Consider the following 20,478-nt stretch of genomic DNA (forward strand, 5'->3'; position numbering starts at 1 on the left):
CTACATAGAAAAATCAAATCTGTTACTTTCACTTTACTACTCATAAAAAAGAGCTCTTGTCCTTGAGAAATTTTCTTCATTTTAGTATCCTGTATTTGTGAAATGGTTATAAAATCACAAATTCATGAATTTTCATCATTAGGAAAACTGAACAAAAGGCAGCCATAGGAGAGCCCTTTTCCTTTATATTTCTCCCTTCAGAGTTAACTAGGAATAGACCAAATATTTTTTCATTAATTTGTACTTTCGCTAAATGCCGATACAATCTTTACAGCTTGTCACAGCAATTCAGCTTTGCATTGTGTTTTAGTTATTTCACCTTCGTAGGCTATTATGAAGAATAAAATTATTCTGAATAATACATAGATTAAAAGAATAATTTCATTCTTTACAATCTCTTCTTTGAGCTAAATTTAAATTGTGTTTTTATAATTATATCTAAGTTCCTTGATATACATTAATTCCTTAGCTGATACTTGCTAACTGAGTAGGGAATTAAGAGAAAAATTATGACTTTCAGAAGCCAAGAGTCTAGTTAGAAACACAAGATAAGCTCCAAGATGTCTCTAATTTGCAAAGAGCATTCAAATTAATAATTTAATAAGCTTTCACTATAAAACTGCACTAAATTGCATTACTCTAAGTGGCTGGAATGACTATGCCCCAAAACACAAAAAATGAAGTGTGTAGTACAGTTCATAGTAAATGAATAGAATATTTGATAGTATCATGGTCTGGTAATACAGTTTCAGAATTTTGTGATTGGTAGACCTTTAATCTTTGTTTTGGAGATGAGGAAGCTGAGGTAGGAGGAGCAGGGAACCTCCTGGTGTCACATACTCCTCCTAAACAGAGCTGGAGCTTGGATCCTCAAATCTGATTACCACCTTGACCAGTAATAAGGATGGAATAAATTAGACCTGTCGTGAAACTTGTATTATCTGTCTTCTTGATGCCTCAGAGCTATGCCATGGTGAGAAAGCCATAGACTTGGAGTTAGGATGTTTGGCTTTGAATTCCAGCACTCTAGTTATGATCACATGATCTCAGGCTTACCGTTCAGCCTCTCTGAGCCTCAGTTTCTTATCTGTAGGAAGAAAGTGACAGCTATCTCACCAACTAGACTTGAGTATCCAGACAATTTATGTGAAGTATTTTGTAAATTGTGTGATTCCAAGTAAAAATGAGGTATTACTATTAATGTAGAGACTATCTGTGCCCTGAAGGCCTTTGTTATGAACATTACTCAGTAGGATTTCTGGTATCAGAAGGTCTCATCTATGAAAATGCAGGATACACCTGATTTACTGAGGGTTATGACTTGAAAATATTTTTAAAAGTAAAGGCTATTATTTATTTTTTGTGCCATGTATTTTCTCTCACCAAATGACCTTACCTGTAATACAGTCTTATTTGTCTGTTTACAATCATGTATTTATTTCAGTGTACATATTGTAATGTTAATTGTAAATTATCAGGTCTTATTAAAACATCATCTCATAAGGGATGGTGTTGATATATTTGGAAATTTTTGGTGAGAGAATGAATGGTGTGTATACAAATTCCTTGTATATTTTTCTTTTCTCCTAAAATATAGTTTTGTCACCTTAGAGCTTGTTTATGGAAGATTCAAGAAAACTATAAAATACACAAAGATATGTATATTTAAATAACATAGCTGAAGGTCTTTGGTTCCAGGTCTGTGCCTTAACTTTAAGCAATATTTTCTTCTCTTTTGCTGCATTTCAAAATAAAGGTAGAGCTAGGGCTGGGCAGTGTATATCTAAGCTTTCAGTTAATTAAATTTTTGACAAAAGCTGGATGTGACAAAACCACAGACAACCTCTGGAGGATTCTGTGAGCCTTCTGAGGCACAAGTCCTTGACGTACTCCTTGCCGTGGAGCAGCACCTCATGTGGGCTGTGTATCAGCAGCTGCTGATCAGATGCTACTTCAGTTAGTTAACATTTGATTGTTTTTAATTTCAGACACTACTGGGGAAATTCATTGTTATCAAGTAATTCTAAAAAAGTCCTTTTTTGTGTGTGACTCTCATAGAAAAATGAACTTGAAAATAAACTTGATTTGAAACAGGAGCCATAGGTCACATCTTGATTAGTCAGTCATCTGCTCATCAGCTTCCTATCAGGTTAAAGGAATATACAATATAGAAAAGGGCATTTTTTTAACCGTAGAGTTTTCAACTAAAATTAACCAAGTTTCTTTTAAACACCAAGTTGTGTAAAATGCCAATTCACATAGCGTAAATGATTCATTATTCTCTGAAGTTTGTTTGTGAAAGAAAATTTTCTGTTTAGAATTTAACTGCGCACAGTGGCTCCTGAAAATTGTGAAGACTTCCTAGTGGAGAGTGTAGAAACCTCCTGCTGCTGCTGCCCAGCCCTTAAACATGTGACTTACTGGTGAAAGGAGAGATTCTGTTTCTGGGAAAAATGAGCCTCCTATTTTATTTTATGGTATTTTTTGACACAAACTGTAGATTTTAGCAGCCTTGGCCTGAAGGAATTTGATTACTTTTGTTTTAAATAATAAAAACGGTCCAGGCATAGTAGCATACGCCTGTAATCCCAGCACTCAGAAGGCTGAGGAAAGAATAGTGCAGTGAATTTGAGGCCAACTTGGACTACATAGTTCAGGGCCAGCCTGAACAACAAAGTGAGACCCTATCTCAAAAAAAAAAAAAAAAAAAAAAAAAAAAAAAAAAAAAAAGTGCAAACAGTACACTATAACTACAAAATACATCCTTACTGATTTTAGTTGTTTTAAATTTTCTTTGGATATGTTTCAGAGTGGTAAATTATGTGTAAGCATTAAAAATGGTGATTCTTTCAGTGGTTTCTTAACCTCTCTTGCAGCCCATGGGAATAGTGCTGTACATCAATCAGTACCTTCATATGAAATTTTTATATGCAATGAAAATAAAAGCATGGGTTGATTCTGCAAATAAAAAGAGTAAAGGCTGCTTTTAAAAGAAGATATCCAAAGTGTAAAGTAAAAAGAAAATAATGGAAAATATGACATCTCCTAGCCAGGTGCCCAATTTTCTATTATTTTCTCTAAGAATGAGTCTATTAATTAACTAACTTTTATTCTTCCATCTCAAACTGAGTGTTTCCATTATTTTATTTACTGTCATTAGCAGTGGTTTCATTCAGTCAGGTGATATTGCCAAGTTCTTTTGCTCCCTTTTGTCTTTATCTTACTAAGTCACCTGATAGTAGCTAACAGTGGAACCATCCTATTTTCCTCCTTTGTTCTCTGGACACCATCCTCTCCTGACTTCCCCGTAGTTCACCGGCTGCTCCTTTTCCATTTTCTCTGCTGGCCCCTTCTCCCTCACTCTAAATTCAATGCTGAGTTCCCCAAGACTCTGGGTCCCAAGTTCTCTTCTCTTCATTATCTATGCACTCCGAATCCATATGCTAACATACACAAATCTCTATCTCTGGCCCTGACAGCTCCTTAAATTACTCATCTCATTTTCTAAATGTTCACATTTGGAGATCTTGGAGATAATACAGACTTAACATGGCCACAGTAAAAGCTGACTTCTCTAATTACCTGTTCTTTTCCCCATTTTTGCATTTTGGTGGCCTGCACTATCATCCAGCATGAAGATAAACAAACAAACGGAAAACCTCTAAAGCTTATCCTTGATTGTATTCAGCATTCACAGTCCCTATTTGGTCCATCCTGTCCAACCTACCTTCAGAGCAGATCCCAATCCATGCACTCCTTTACATTTCCATCATCCACACTTCAGTTCAAGTCACCCCTGTGTCTGACCCGCATCAGTTGCAATAGATTTCTAAGATTGTCTCCTTGTTCCCATTCTTGCCTTCCTGTAGATGCTTCTGTACCTAGCAACCATAATGACATTTTAAAACCATAATGAATATTGTGCCCTGGCTTTCTTCTCCGCCTATAATTCCTCACTAGCATCCATATCACAATAAAATCCAAACTATCTGCCCTGGTATAAAAAAACCCTACATCATCTGGGTCATCTGGGCCCTCTCTACTTTTTTGATATCATTTCATTTTGCTTTTCCCTTTTTACACCCCAACCACACTGGTTTACTTTTATCTCTAACACACCAAGCATTATTGAGCCTCTGTTTATGCTGTTTCTGGGTTGAAAACTCTCATTCCTTATCTGTGCAAGGTTGGATGCTTTTTAACATTCGGCCCTCACCCTAGTTCACTCTTCAGAAAGCTGGACAGAAACTTAATTTAAAGCAGTCACTGTCTGTCATGTCACTTTGCTTTAACTTTCTGTGCAGTTGTTTTAGTAGCTCATATAATATTATGTTTTACTCTTTGGTCTGCATGGATATGTACATACACCACTACACTCTAAGTTCTGTGAGAACAGGGACCCGTTTGGTCTCATTCAACCACAGTAACTGTAGTGCTTGGAATAGTACTAATGGTACTCAGAAAGATTTTGAAAAATGAATAAACCATTTTAAGCAAAAAGATCTAATAAATGGAAATTGATGACATTTTTGTAAGGTCACATTTTTGTAAGGTTTTATCTAATCTAACCAAATTCCTAGAACTAATGAAGAAAATAAAATTGAAATCTTTTTTCTGCATTTGTGACCCTTTATAAGAGACACAATGCCACTGTAAATCCTATACATTTCTGATTAGATGCATGATTAATGTATCTTGGTGACATGATTGTTGGGACCTTACAATACTGGATAATGTTACTGTGATAAGATTGTGGCCATAAACTCAGAATAGTGCAAAACTTGTAGTGTACCAAGAAGCACTCCAGGGGATGCGCCAGTTCTTTCTCCATTCTTTTTTGCTTTTAACTGACTGATGAGATGAAATGAAAAGTGTCACTGGCCCAGCAGTGGGATCCATTCTCAGTCCAAGTTAACCCTTACCTGTGTGGTTGCAGCTTCTGTACGCAGTTTCTCTGACTCTCAGCTACCCTCTTTCCATAGAGAAATTTTCAAGGCCAATCCCATTGTCCCCTGTAGATTCAGGGGCAAGGAATTTTCCATTTATTTGCCATTGAAACACTATTTATGGTGTTCTAATCATGTGATGCTTAAGACTATAATTACAGAGTCTTGTTTGAGAAGTATGCAGAACATTTCTTGTTTTGATTTATCCCTTTTGGATTTAGTATTGAAATCCTTCTTCAGCCCCCTTGGAGCTAAATTTTATGGCCTTTGGCTAGTTCCCCATTCTTCCTTTCTCATTATACAACTACAGACTGCTACTGTGTAGTTTTCCTCTGTTTTGAACCCCACCCTTCCTGTTTCTAAGTGGATGAACTAGATTACATAAATCATCCATTTCTCAGCTGTGACCATGAGAAAGACAGGATAACAGGAGTTAGATATGAGGACAGCCACCTTAGCACTTGGGATTTAGGATTGGATGAGGAGGAGCATCAAAATGCAATAAGTGAAGTTACCAGAAATAAAGGATTGAGTTTATGAAGTTGCCAACTGAGAGGATTTAGACATAGAACAAGATACACTGACCCCTTGTCCTACTTTTCTTTCTATATATTTCCAGAAAGACCTGAAGAAGCACATTCTCCTGTCAGAATATGTATTTTGTTAGACTTTTCTCCATTACAAAAGTAATTTCCTGGGCTGGGGATGTAGCTCAATGGTAAAAAGCTTGCCCCATGTGTGCAAGACCTTAGGTTTGATCCTTAGCACCAAAAAACATACACAATAATACTTTTCCCTCAAAGCCAAAAGAAGAAAAAAGGAAATTATAGAAGAAAAAATTACACATAATTCCATTACTCTAATACAAAGCCTATTAGTATTTGGTATTTTTCCTTTACGGCTTTGTAGTCGTTATACTAAGGTGATCTTTATTTTATTTGCTTATATATTTGTTTATGCTTAGTTGTGATTTACATACTTTATCCTTTATTTTAGAATATTTTTAATTGCAATTATTGATTGCAGTATTTCATGTTGACTCCTAAGTATGAAATAAGTTCTAAATCTGTGTATTTTAAAGGGACATATTTACATTTCTGACCATGATAACAGGGCTGATGTTGCTTTTGGCAATAAACCTTTATTCATCGTATTTAACTTTTTATTTGTTTGTTTGTTTATTTTGGGCACCAGGGATTGAACTCGAGACATTGCACTTATGAGGCAGGCAGTGGAACCACTGAGCTAAATCCCAGCTCTGTTTAACTTCTTTTTAATAAAGCAGTTTTAGTAGTGGCTGGTCTCCACTAAGCATTTGGTTCTCATCAGGTCATCTGTGGCTTCCCACGGAAATTTTCCACCAAATGAGCATAGAATAGGATTCCAGAGATTTCCTTTAGGGTACCTCATGTTTACCGAATCCACTCACCTGTACAGCTCTCGTAAAAGTAATGCTGGCTGTAGCTCCCTACAGCCAGGAAACTGTGTGGGGAGATGATTAACACACTGCTTGGTCAGGGACTGTTGTAAGAGACTATGTTTGGGTTTTTTTTGATGAGGCATTCCCCCTTCAGACACATTAGTTCTTTCCCAGAGTACAACTTTGCAAATAGCTATAGACTTTGCAAATGATGAACTCAAAGAGGCACACTGCAGATGGGACACCAGAGGGTGCTAGAGCAATGCCGTAGGCCCCCTCTGCTTCCCGGAACTCTGCCATTCCAAAATAAAGCTCTTTTTAATAATGTCTTGAACACATTAATTTGAAGTTATACAATATGACTTTATGATGTGAGTCCTAAGCTTTTTATTAATCATTTTTTGAAGGCAGATGTTATACAGAAATTTTAAAAAGAGAAATTCTACCAATAGTTTCATCATGAAATGGATTAAACTAAAACTGTGTCTTTCCTTCCTTCTTTCCTTTCTTTCTTCCATCCTTTCATCTCCAGCCTCCCTCTCTCACCTCTGTTTCTCTCTCTCTTTTCCCCTCCACTTCTTTCTCCTTTCCTCTCCACTTGTGGGCCACAGGAACATCAGTTTGGGTGTATAAGCAGCTGTGTGATTTTGTGAGTCAGGTGCCTTCTCTGGTTTATGTTGACACATTGACATGTTTTGCCTCTCCAAATCTTTTTAACATTTACTGACAGATTCTTTCTTAACACTGTTGATTAGGTTATAATCAAACAACTCTGCTTAACTTGAATTATTTTATCCAGATATATGTTTTATAACTGATTCAATTCTCCAAGTTTTGAGCTGCCCCATGGAAAGTTTTCCCAGAAATTTTCTTTTTGTATATGACTTTCTTCTTTTAATTATTCTGTGTAGTTCTCCAGCTTCATGATGTAATGTCATTGGAACTTATTAAGCAGCTTAAAATTAAGTAATTAATTACATGAAGCTTTAGTCATACTTACTAATTGATCCCCACCTACCTGGGTGGCACCTGCTGGCAGTGAGTTTCATAGTCCTATGAAGGACAGATGGTAAAGCTCTGTTTGACCCATCATTCATAGGATTTAGGTGAAAAAGTGGTTTTCAAAGATCCTAGGCCAACTTTGTTTAACAGGATGTATATGAACTCATAGATACTTAGATTTGTGTTTTTTAATCTATTACATATACTATTTACTGGATTCTATTTCAGCATAATAAACAGATCTTATAGATCCATTAATTTATATATATTGAGATCTTAGTAGGTGCCAGGCATCAGGCCAGACACTGGAAATTCAATGGTGAAGAGAGGAATACTCCCTGCCTTATAGAATTTAAAGAGAAAAATTGGGTAATCCCTATAAACACAGGAGGAGAGTACCTAGGAAAAATAATTAACCCAGTCTTGAGTGTTAGGAAAAGGTTCTCTTGTGAGTAATGTCTAAATAGGAACCTGAAGAATAGATAGGAACAGGTCCAGAAAGACAGGAGATGTCTAGGGCAAAAGGGTAAACCTCTGCAAAAATCCACAAGCTTCCACGCCACACTCCAGGGACTGGAAGAAACTGCCTATGACTGGGGGATAGAGCTGGCCTAGATTTGAAGCTGAACAGATAAGCCAGGCTGGCTAACGCAGGTCTTTCAGAGCCCTGGGGAGAGTTTGCATTTTATGATAGGAGCAATGAAACCTGCTAAAGATTTTTGAAGAGTGTCATTATATTTATGTTTTTAAAAGATCAGTTTGCTTATGCAGTAGAGATGTGTTGAGCTGTTGCAAGACTAGAGGCAAAGAGATCAGATGGAGCCTTCTGCACCCATGAGAGAAAGAATTTATTAAGAAACTATGTTTCAAGTAGATATTTCTAGGAGAAAATTAATATGGATTGTGGTAAATTATATGAGAAATAAACTAGTTGATGCAGTGGAGAACAGTTTGGAGGGACAGGGTGGGGCTGGGCACTTTCTAGTGGAAATGAAATCAGAGAGTAAGGCAGGAGTAGGTTGTAAAGCCCTCTTATAGGTCAGGGAAAGGAGGAGAATTTCGTCCTGGTTGCAGTGGTAAACACTAGAGATTTTCAAGTACAGCAGAGGTAAAATCAGATTTTTATAACAAATGATCTCCAGGGAGATGCTAGGCAAGGTTGTAGGTCAGAAATGCAGGAGGCTTATCAGCAAAAGTCTAAGTGGAACGATGGTGAGATGAGAAAAGCCCGGATGTCAGCGCTAGGCAGGTAAAGCCTGGAGCTCAAGGCAAGCTTAAACCCCATTGGAAAGGCAGTGACTGAAAATAATTTAGTATAAACCATCAGCCACTCGGACACCTCTGTCCATGCTGTAGGCCTTTCTTGGTCTTTTTGTTTCTTTGTTTGTTTTGTTTTTAAGGTTTCACTGTGTTGTCCAGTTCAGTCTGGAATCCCTGGACTAAAACAGTCTTCCTGCCTCAGCCTCTTAATTAGCTGAGACTATAGGTATGAACCACTGTTCCTTGCTTTCTGTCTTAGCATCAGTGGTGGCCTCTGAGCAAGACTAAAACTCTCAGAATGGTATTGTCATCCTCATTTAGTCTAGCCTTTTGCTTATACAGCTCAATGATTGGGTGCTACACATACAGAAAGTCTGCTGTAGGTGACTGGGCTACGTAGTGAACAAAACAGACAAGGATCTGTGCCCTCCTGTAGCTTATTTCCTAGAGGGAAGGGTGATGTTTATAAAAAATCAAAATAAATAATTATTGTAGGTCCTACCCCAGTCCTACTGAATAAAAGAAGCTGTATTTTAACAAGTTCCTGTAGTGCTTTATGTGGACATAGAAGTTTGAGAAGCAACATAAGTGTAGGAATCATTGACTTTTTTCCATGCAAATCCACATTTGGTTACAACTGACTTGTTTTTCTACCAGATCCACACCTAACCTGTATTACAGGCAGTTCTGACAACTCACAGACGTGGCAGTAGGAAGAGAACTTGTGAGTGGATCAAACAGGCAACACTTACCAACTCATACTGAATTTAGGGTTGTATTCTTTGCTTAACTATATCTAATTCTTATATAAAGCAACCAGTGGCTATAATTAAGACAACTTAAATGGCAGGCGGTGGTTTTGCTATTTTTATGTACCTGGCTATTTTGGAGCAGTTTATTTTAATTTGAGAATATCTGGTTATACCAAAAACTACTGAATTCTTTTGCTAAATAAAGACATAATCACTACTTCACTATTAACAAAAATATGTGAACAGAGCAGAAAATGAGCAGTTAGAGTGGCCTGAGGGGTTTCTGATCTTTACACTTTAGCTCCTATACTGACACTTTCAGAACATTCTCTTCATGTTTCTCTACCTAAACAAATTCTATTCATTCTTTGATATCCAGATTCTAGTCAGTAATTCTTCTTCTTCAGCAATATTTTCCTACGTACCAGAAAATGAAGTAATTATCTCTTATTTAAACATGTTTAGTGCTTCATTGTTCCTGTGATTCATTTTGAAATCATGTACTTAGAATAGCTGGCCCACACCTTCAACTGCCATTGGCACCTTCGGAAGTGTCATTTATGTTTTGGATTGTTGTATCAAGTCTCCCAGTGTAGATTTTAGATTTCTAAGGACAGTAACTATGCCTTGATGCTGTTTTCCTAATACATTGTGCCTCGTACAAGATAAGTATTTGATGAATGCTTGCTGATTTTTGTACGGGTCTATTTATGGATGAAGATTCTTTTTATGAAATGCCAGGAATCTAGTATAAATTATAAAAGTTGGAGGTAACATCACAGAGACATTTCCATTTGCAATTGCAATAGAACTTTAATATTTTAAGGGTTGGAGCTGAATCATATTTAGCTAGGAATGATATTTCTTAGATTGCCAAATAGAAATGTCTTTGAGTAAATGATGGTTTGTTTTCAGCATGTGAGACAATAGTAATTATTTGAAGAGCAAGCAAGATAAGTGACTTTTACCATTTAAAATAAGCAGAAAAGAAATTTGGAATTTAATATGAATGCCATTTATTTTTAGTGTGGTGTCCCTCATAATGCCATCACAAAATATTTGAAAAGGCTATAGCCTCAGCCTGACTAGCATTGTCAAAAAACAGAAAAAAAATGAAAAAAAAAAACAGAAAAAACATGAAGTGTATGTAGAGATTTTCCCCCTACTGAATAAAAGCAACCTCAGACTGAAAATAACATGATTCCCAAGGAAATAATGTAAGTTACTACACTACCGTGTTTATTCAGTTTATATGTAACTGTACAGTTTACTCAAAGGAGACTAGTAAGTACTGTGAAATGACTGAGAGGTAGATTAGAGATAAAATGAAAAAGCTCTTTCCTCCATATATTCTTTTTTCATTAAAAGATGCACATTTTTACTATCCTTTTCTCTCTTTCCAAAAAAACCTCTTCTTTATATTGATTTAAAAAGTGGGCTGTCCTACTCTTCACCTTATTTTTAACAGCTTAGCACATCATTCCATACTACATTGTGGTACTCCGAGACTTAACTACAAACTGAAGAGCCAAACTTCTAAATGAGATGAGCTGAAGATGCCTACAGATCTGAATTTTTTGAAGATGGAAAAAGCAAAAATCAGCTCTGAACACTGAAAGCTTATTTTGGAAAATTGCGATTCCTTCTATTCCATGACTTTTCCTGGGTTTTCCTTTTAACTGAAGTTTCCTATTCTAAGAATATATCCCCTACTCATATAGCCCAGGGTAAAAAGCTAGTGTTCTTAATTTAAATTGTAGAGAGAAGCACCACACTGAGAATTTCAGAACTCTGCTGTGGTCTACATCTGAAACTCATGCATACTTCAAAATAGAGAACAGACTTGAATAAAAATGGCAGGTTCCAATAAATAACCTGTCACACCCAAACCAATCTTTGTGGCCTCCTCAGAATGAATTTGTTCTTTCTTTCATTTCTCTATTTGGTTCTTCAAGCTGTAAACATATTCATCTATGTATAATTCTAGGCAAAAAAGTATGATTCTTGGTATCTTTTTTATAAAATGTTTATTATGACTTTCAAATAAGTAGAATAATTAATGACCACGCTAAAAGATAATGTGGTTCATACAAACTGTGTTAACCCGAATCTTCAGAAGTCTAAATATCTTATTATTTAATGCAGGCAGCATGAGCTATCTCATCAAAACTGTGCTTCAATTATTATTTGAGAGAGTTTTGCAAAAATTAAACTAAAGTTAAAAAAGATAGTTATTAAACCACTTATTTTATGATAAAAGAGTTTATAAGTACAAGCTCACTGTGCTTTGGGGTGTAGCTTAATAGTAGAGCACGTGCTTAACATGCATGAGGCCCTGGATTTGATCCCCAGCACCAATATAAATAAGTAAATGGCCTGACTTAGAGAGTTTCAACAGTCTGCTTAGAAGAGACAGCAGACTTGGGGCTGGAGATTTAGCTCAGCGGTTCAGTGGCCTGCCTTGCAAACGCAAAAAAAACAAAGAAGAGACAGCAGACTCATTAGAAAAAGAAGAAATGAATTTAAAATACCTTTAGGGCTAATTTCTGTGTTAAACTGTTTTTAATATTTTCATTGTATTTCTTGCCCCTAAATTTTAAAGAATCAATCTGACATTCTTCTGAATACTATGTGCTGATGCTAAGAGCCTTAAAGCATGATCATCTGAGTGGAAGAATATCTTTCTCCTGACCATAAATGAAGTAGTAAAAAAAGATGCAGAAAAAAATAACTGGGGATATTATTAGAAAGGCCATTGCAACAAGAGGATGTTTCTCCTCTGTTATGAAAAGCAAGAGCCAAAGAAGGAAACTTTATTTCAGCCAGCTAACACATGATTTTGGTACAGGCTCTAGTTTGTGACAGACAAGCTCCAGCCAATTTCTGTGTTCACGAAGCCTAGAAAGATGCCATCCCATGACTGATAGACACAGTTCCCACCCACATGCAGACTACAGGTTAGTAGGATTTTCTTTTGAGTACCCTTTTAATTTCAAAGGGCAGGGTACCCCAATATCCTGTGAATTTGCACAGTACAGTATTTTATTTAGCTCCTTGAAATACTCCATAAAGATCTCTTTTCCCTTGAATTTCATTTATCTATATATCTTTTCTAATTGTAATTGCTGTTCTTTGTTGTATCTTGATTTACTGTAGCCTTGTTTTCTATTCTAAGTGCTATTCTCCGTTTTTTTGGTGACAACTGTCATCTAGATTCTACACCCTTATAATTCCTAAGTATTCCGCTCCAGCTCTGATTCTCTTCTAAGCTCCAAACCCTTCATGAACAGTTCATGAATATTTTCACATCCTGTCTCCTGGATTTTTCAGAGTTCTTTTTTTTTTTCAAGAATCATTTTGTCAGATTACCAGAAAAATCCTATTGGGATTGTTACTGAAAATCTATTTGACTTATATATTAATTTGGAGAGAATAGATGTTTTCTTTACTTTTAAAGTTAACTTTTGTCTCTCAGCAACATTTTGTAGTCTTTTTTTCTCATAAAGATTCCACAGATATCTTGTTCATTCTTAGGTTTTTAATATTGCTAATTGTAACTGAAAATATAATTTCTTTTTCCTACATATTTTTTTATTTTCTGCTAGGTAGAAAAGCAATTGTTTTTTGTATATTTCTAAAACTACCTTCCTATCTCTGTTACTTTTTAACATTTTTTAAATGATTTTCTTATATTGTCTAAGTGGATAATCTTACTACCTATTAATGATGATGTCTGTTACCTGGGTTTGAACCCAGGATCTACCAGTTTTAAGTATGAGTGTGTAAATGCTTTGCTTTAGTTTCATCATCTGTAAAATGGGTATAGAAATACATTATCACTGGAATGAAGAACAAGTTCAATAAAGTGTATAAAACTCTTGTTAGTATTTAGCCACAAAACAAGGTCTCAATATATGTAAGCTAGTTTTAAAAATTCCATACATTAATCTTTGACATTATACCAGGGGAATGGGGAAAAAATAAGAACCAAGATATGTAATGTAAAGGTACAATATTCCAATGATGAATGTAACTATATTATATACCTAAAATGTACCAATAAAGAAAAAAAAAGACATTATGACACACATTCTACACTTAAGTTTAACTTTTATTCTTATTGTGAACTATATCTTTATGGAAAACTTAAATCCTAACCAATTATTACTAATATGTAGGAAAGCAATGACTTTCTTATATATTATTATAATGGATTTTCTCTCTCAAATTATTAATTCTGGCAATTTTCAGTTAAGATTTTTACAAGCATGAACTCTTCTAATCTACAAACTATGTCATGAGTTACATCTTTTTTTTGTCTTATTAATAAGAATTCCTACATGAAAATTGTTAAATAATAGCAGTTTCTGATTTTATTAAGAATATCCATAGTAGTTCACTAATTTACGAATAGTAGTGGCTGCTGGTTTTAAGTTATATTTTTATCTTATTGGTGAATTATTTTATTCCTAGAAGTATAATTTTTAATATCAGGAAATGAGGCCAAATTTTATAAGTGCTTTTTAGCATTATTAAAATGACTATTTTTCATCTTCTTTGAAATTATCACTAATTCATTAATATTAATTAATTAATGTTTTGTGACATTGAGCTATCTTTGCATACTATAACAAAGTTTGCTTGGCTATAATTTTCCTTATACCTGATTTACTAGTTTACTTAGGTTTCTGCAGCTGTACTTCCAAGTGTACTTTCAAGACTGGAGGTTTTGTTTTGCTTGTTTGGGGCACTGTTTTTCTGCTTTTTGTTTCAAAGATATGTGTGTTTTATTAAATGAACTGGTAATCTTTCCATCTTTTTCTGTGCTCCCGAATAACTTGAATAATGCAGAAGTATCTATTCCTTAATATTTGCATATAAAATAATTTGGCACGAGTGAATATGGAGAAATTATGTTTTACTTTTTAATTATTGCTTAAATTTCATAAGAAATTACAGCATTTGTTCCATAATTATGGGTATATTGGAAATCATTGTCTTTCTTGAGTTACCTTAGTAACAGCTTTCTGTAAGATAGTCTGTTTCTTACAAATTTTCAAATTTGTTAGCAGTGTATATATTGATCTTCATCTATGTCTATCATTTATGTCCCTTTTTAAATTTCTAAGGTAGTGTATTTGCACTTTCTTTCAAATTTAGTCTTTACGTTTGGCATTAGTTTTGATCATTTACTGTCATTTTAAGGAGCCACCTCTTAAACCATCATTTCTATCATTTTCTTTTGATTGATTGTTTGTTTTGGTAACAGGAATTGAACACAGGACCTTGCATTTGCGAGGCACATGCAGTGCCACTGAGCTAAATCCCCAGCCCCATTTCTATCATTTTCTGATTCATTAACTTCTGATTTTATATGTCTTTTATCTCCCCAGGCCAGGGATTTAGCTCAGTGGTTCCAGCATCTGCCTCACAAGCACAAGGGCCCTAGTTCAGTCCCTAGTACCAAAAACAGTAACAATTAAATCTCCCCTTTCTCATTTACTTTTGATTCATGTTATTTCTCTATCATCATAAATTCTTTATTTAATTGATTTTTTTTAATTTGTGCAATTTAATAACAAAAATTTTAGTGTAAAAGTTTTGCACACACATGTATTAAGCTGGGAGAGAATTATTCAAAACATAATTCAAACTTTTTGTTTCTCAGATTTAGAAAGCAGTTTCAAAGTCTTGCTTTAGAGCTAGCTAGTCACAGGACTTAAATAAGTACCAAGTCCTTTTCCTGTTCATCTTCTCCCATCTCTCCACTCCCTTGGCTTCCTGACCAAAAAAGACATGAAAGTGAAGTAAATGCAGATGAATTCTAGTGACTCTTTTATTTCCTTCCTCTGGAATAGAGGTTAGTTTGTGTTGACACACGGTGAATAAATAAACCTTCCCTGGATTTGGTTCAGAACACCTGTCTTAAAGGAGCAACAGCACATTCCTTCAGCTACCCAGCTCAAAGCCAGACCTCTGGAGGAGAACAGCTCCTTCTGCCCACGGAAGACTCCAGTAAGATCCATGTCCCTGCCAGCAGGCAGCACTCTCCTGTCATGAACTGGCTGCATTTGACCCTTAAGCAAAGCCACACTGGAGAAGAGAACTGGAGCAAGAATGACTTCATTAACATATGATCTGTCTGCCTCTGACTTAGCTCTGGCTTCTTTCTTGTCCTGGCTTGCATTAGGAAAAAGCTGGTGTGGGATGGAGCAGAACACAAAAGATACTGTAAATGCCAATTCAAGATGAACCTTTTTCTTTTTATTTACTAAAGTTTGATATTTAAAGAACAAGTTTCATTTAACTAATTATATAGTATTAACTAATGAAGTTATAAAAAGATGGGTATGTAGACATGTGTGTATAGAAAAATGTATACATACATGTATGTTTTAATATGCCTATACATACACATACACACACAAGCCTGAAACCCAAGGAATCTTGTAGATGAGAAATATTTCATAGGAATAACTTTATCTCCTTTTTAAGTGTCTTTTTTGTCTTTCTTCATTGTACAACAATAATGCTCAATATATGTTTTTATTTATTTTCTATTTTGTTTTGCATATGTATTTGTTTTTGCATTAGTGGTATCATAAATCAGTTGGTTAGGAACTAGACAACTGATTTTTTGCAAAAACAAATCTGCCTTGACAATTTTTTATAAAATCTCACTCTCCCTTCTGAAAACCAGTGCACCTCTTATGGCTTTATTTTAATGGCTTATAGATTTTAAATTTCCTACCTGTTTAGAAGCTACACAAGTAATCCATAATTTTAAGTAAATATTCATATGGCCTCCAAAATACTTGAATTTCATGCTGCTTTGGAATGGCACATAGATAACCCTTTGAACTTGAGGGGAGACAGCATGGTCTGCTGCATTTGTGAAATTCAGCCCAAACACTGGGTCATTTGTTGGCACAAGTTATGTTTATCAATTTCTGTGCATATTTGCTTCTCCATTTAAATTGTCCATTAAACACATATGATCGAAACATGTGATGAACTCTCTTTCTTTCCTTTCCTTTCTCTTATTGAAGGTATTCCTGGCTCTTCTTTAAGATAACCAAACAGTTAATCCAGTTATGTAACCTTATTCTCCTTTATTGATTAAATTGTAAATTACTTGAGTTTAGGAACCCTGCCTAATTCCAATTCTTTTATTCCCACCTCTCTCCCCTAAACCGATCTATAAGAGGACAATAAATGCAGCATAGAATGAATGGGTGGAATGGTAGCAGATATCCATCTTTGGTAGGTGGCCTGTTTATAGCTCCACCATGTGTGTTGTAAGCAACACATGTCATGGGGAGCCATTCACTGTGGCAGTCAGTAGGACCATGGCTTCAAAAGTTCCATCTGTCTGCCTGCTTTCTTCTGCTTGCTATAATCAAACCTATCTTTCTTTGCTCCTTCCTGCCTCTTCCCTTGTGATGAGGCTGTTGTCTTCCAAATCTGTCATCATCATCTAGAATCTAGAAATGTTGATTAAATGGAGCAGAACTAGAATTCACTTCCCCTTTTCCCTCTTTTATATGTAACTAAAAAGAAAAAAATACTCTCTTTTTTTCACACTCATTTTGAAATATAACCAAAGTCATCATTGAGAGTCACATTTGAGGCATTTGTGAATCAGGAAAATCGACCCTTATCCTTTTCTGTCAGCCTTTCACCTAAATATTTCAGTTGGTGTTGAACTCTTCTCCCTTTTCTTTTTCTGTCATTCTTCTGCTGTTGCCAACTAGTTAGGTATTTTTGTTTGCTTAATTATGTAAAAATATAACCCCTCATGTTTCAGATTGTTTTTGTAAAACTGTTTACCAAGACTTGAAAGACACAGTTTTTCATGTGTCTGCTTTTGCTCCATGCACTTGTACCCACAAGTCAGGAGGCTAGTTTTCACAGTCCAGCAAACATTTACTGAGCACCTCCTATGCCAGGCCCTGTGCTCAGCACTAGAGATATAAAGATATATAAGAAATGAATTCTCTGCCAGCAAAAGAATCTTATAACCTAAGCAGATAATTGTAAAAGTGTAGGGAAAAAACTTGGTGGTAGCTATTTGTACAGAATGAGGTGGGAGCACAGAGAGCTTGGAGAGAGAAATAGTTTCTTAATGGAGTCTGGGAAATGTGGGGGGCAGTGAGAGTGAGGCAATACAAGAACAAGGATGGAAATTGAGTAAGCAGAGGGTTAGAAAAGGAGTCTGGGAGGAGGTGACAACAAGAATTAATGCATCAACTAAGAAATTCCTTGGGACTGGGAGTGTTCCAGGCATTTACTACAAGCAGTTTGAGTTGCTGAAGAGGCAGTATTAAGAGTGTAGAAAAATGAACTGGTTCCAAGTAAGGGAGGAAATGCTTGACCATATCAAGATAAGGGAGTGGAGCTAATATTGCATTTCTATCTGAAGTCTGTAGGGAGCCATTAAGACAATTTGAGCAGGAGAAGGAACTCGCCATTTACTTTTAGATAGAGCATTTAGTACTAACATTAGGATATATTTGAGAGACAGAACACTAAAGACGGAGAGAAAACTGTTGAAGAATCCAGGCAAAAGTTAATAGAGACCAACATTAGGACAAGGGTTACAGGAAGAGAGGAAATGATTAATTGAAATAGGTACAATTGGAGGCTTCTGATAAGTAGTAGGTATGTGCAGTGGCAGTGAGAGAGCAATTTGGAATGATTTCCCAAGTTAGAAATTTAGGTGGTAAAGAAAATGCAGGGTAGGTTGCAATTTACAGATCATGGTAGTATCACTTCTGGACACATTGAGTGTGGGATTATCATGAGCATTCACATGGGAAGGTCCATCATGGAGCTAGCTATAAGAGGTAGTCATATTGATTTGAGAATTACACCAATTTGAAGAATCCTCAGCTAAAATTTGACAGTGAGAACATGGAAGTGGATTACATTTTATCCATTAGTTAACCATAGATAAAAGTATAGGTATATACACGTGTGTGTGTGTGTGTTGTGTGTGTGTATGCTGTTCCCTCCTTGGCTTATGAGCAGTATCAACAAAAGTATCCTGTGAAACATTACATCGGAAAAGGCGTTTGCAAGGAATGTAGACAAAAACAACATAAACCAAAACCACATACCTGCTTCAAAAAAAGAATGGTATGTGGAGAAAATTACAGCTTTGAACAGGTCAAGGAAGAGTGTTTGACAGCTACAGGATATGAAGAGAAAATTCAGTGACTAGTTTGTTTGGTCTGGGAAAAGAAGAAAGAATGTTCATAAGATCTTAGAATCCCTTGTATCTTCTAGTATCAAATAAAGTAACCTTTAACACCCCTTCCCCTAACTACCAACAGTAATCATATTTGTTTAATGTGTTTGTCCAGCCATTTTTTTCTTTTTCCCTTAGTAAATATGAAAATATTTACTTCTTTTTAGATTTGTGTATTGGCTGAAGTCATCTTGAAATTTTGAATTGGGAATTGAGTTGTAGACATTTTCTAGGAAAGATTCCTGTATTATGAAGGGGTGCTATCTTTAAAAAAAATACAAAGAACCCTTATATTAAGAAATCTAAAGAATTTTATTTCTTACACATCTTCTGGAATGACCAAAGAATAAACATATCTAATAGTTGCTAAGTATTATGTCAGTTTCAAGTCTTAAATACAATATCGATTCTATGCTAGTTTTTCCAAAATTCTTAAATTTCCCAAAGTTTCTAAATGTCTTGTTACTATTAACTTCTGAAGAATTCTCTTTCAATTTAGAAAGGAGAATTTAGAAAAAAACCACATCCAAGTACCTGCTCTTTCAGATAAATTGTAACTACAAAATAAAAGCCTGACAAAAATAAAGACACGTAAAGCTCAGGCTTGAGAACCAAGACCTGTCATGTAAAAGTACAAAATCCCAATGATGAATGTAACTGTACTGTATACCTAAAATGTACCAATAAACTCAATAAGAGAGAAAAAAAGCTCAGGCTGAAGTATTCATTTGAGAATGTGGGAAAATGGAAACCACAAATAATTTTTATTAAATGACTAGTCAGTTTTTTACATCTCTTCAAAGACCAAAGTAAAACCACAGGCAGTCATTGGTAGGAAAAGAACTGACCTCCTTAATGGGATAGCATTTCATAAAGGTGGTGTAAAAGCTGATCCTTTGTTGAGAAACTTGTTCAACAACAAGAAAAATATAGGTTTGCATATAACAGGATAATTGTGATTTAGCAAGAACATTGTTGACTTTCAATTATTTCCTGTACTTTGAGGATAATCTGTAGAAAAATATAAATTATATTCACTTGCCCACTTTACAACAGTGTGATAGAGTGAAAATTCATTTATTTATCTGCCTATATAAATTATAAAGACAATTATATTTTATATTGGACTCATATAAATTACTTGAATTACTTTTCTCTTCTCTCTCTTGTTTGTTGCAGATAAGAGTGGTTGATTATGCACTGATTACATAGCAGTAAGATCTGTTTTACCTATAGGACCTAGGGGACCAGGAAAATTCAGTACAAAGAAGTTGAAGTCATAGTATGAATCTTATTTTGGATCCTCCTGCTGTGGCCTGCCAAAGTGTGCAAGTGGCTGTTGTTAATATGGCTTTGTGTTAAAGAACACTTTCTGGACTTTTGTTTTACTGAATGTAAGAGCTGAAGAGTATTAGTAATAGTTACAGAGAAAAGGGGAGAAAGTTAGGTTCATTTTTCAACTAAGTTAAGTAGAGTTAAGCAAGGTTGCTTATTTGTAGCAAGATTCAAAACCTTCACCATGCTTCCTTGCAGTGATGAGTCTCCACCAGAGAGCCATTATTTACAGAATTCCCTAAACATCTCTGAGATTGGCACTTCCACAAAGATGCTGTTAGAAAATGATGAATTAAGGCACAAATACCAGATGTTCTGTGAAAAAGCCTTTCCATGCAGCCCTGGGAAGGTGGTTCGATATTTCTTTGGCTGACATGGCGTTTTTAAAAACCCTAAAGGCAACATTTACAAATCAGAGATTAGTGCTCAGTGGTAGAGCACTTGCCTAGGAATTGTGAGGTCCTGCATTTGATCCTCAGGATCAAAAAAAAAAAAAAAAAAAAAAAAAAAAAA

General features: G+C 35.4%; 1 protein-coding gene across 3 annotated transcripts in view; it reads left to right on the forward strand.

Moving 5' to 3' along the window:
• Positions 1–12,271: 12,271 nt before the first annotated feature.
• Fry (FRY microtubule binding protein) overlaps positions 12,272–20,478 on the forward strand; it is a 353,736-nt gene continuing 345,529 nt past the window's right edge. For all 3 annotated transcript variants that reach the window (XM_010623889.3, XM_010623892.3, XM_010623891.3), the window contains exon 1: positions 12,272–12,337. In XM_010623889.3, coding sequence (XP_010622191.1) covers positions 12,297–12,337 — 41 coding nt within the window. In that variant the 5' untranslated portion in view covers positions 12,272–12,296. The remainder of the gene's footprint in view (positions 12,338–20,478) is intronic.

This window comes from Fukomys damarensis, unplaced genomic scaffold (genome assembly GCF_012274545.1).
Source record: "Fukomys damarensis isolate Sample0158 unplaced genomic scaffold, DMR_v1.0_HiC HiC_scaffold_38, whole genome shotgun sequence".
Taxonomy (NCBI): Eukaryota; Metazoa; Chordata; class Mammalia; order Rodentia; family Bathyergidae; genus Fukomys; species Fukomys damarensis.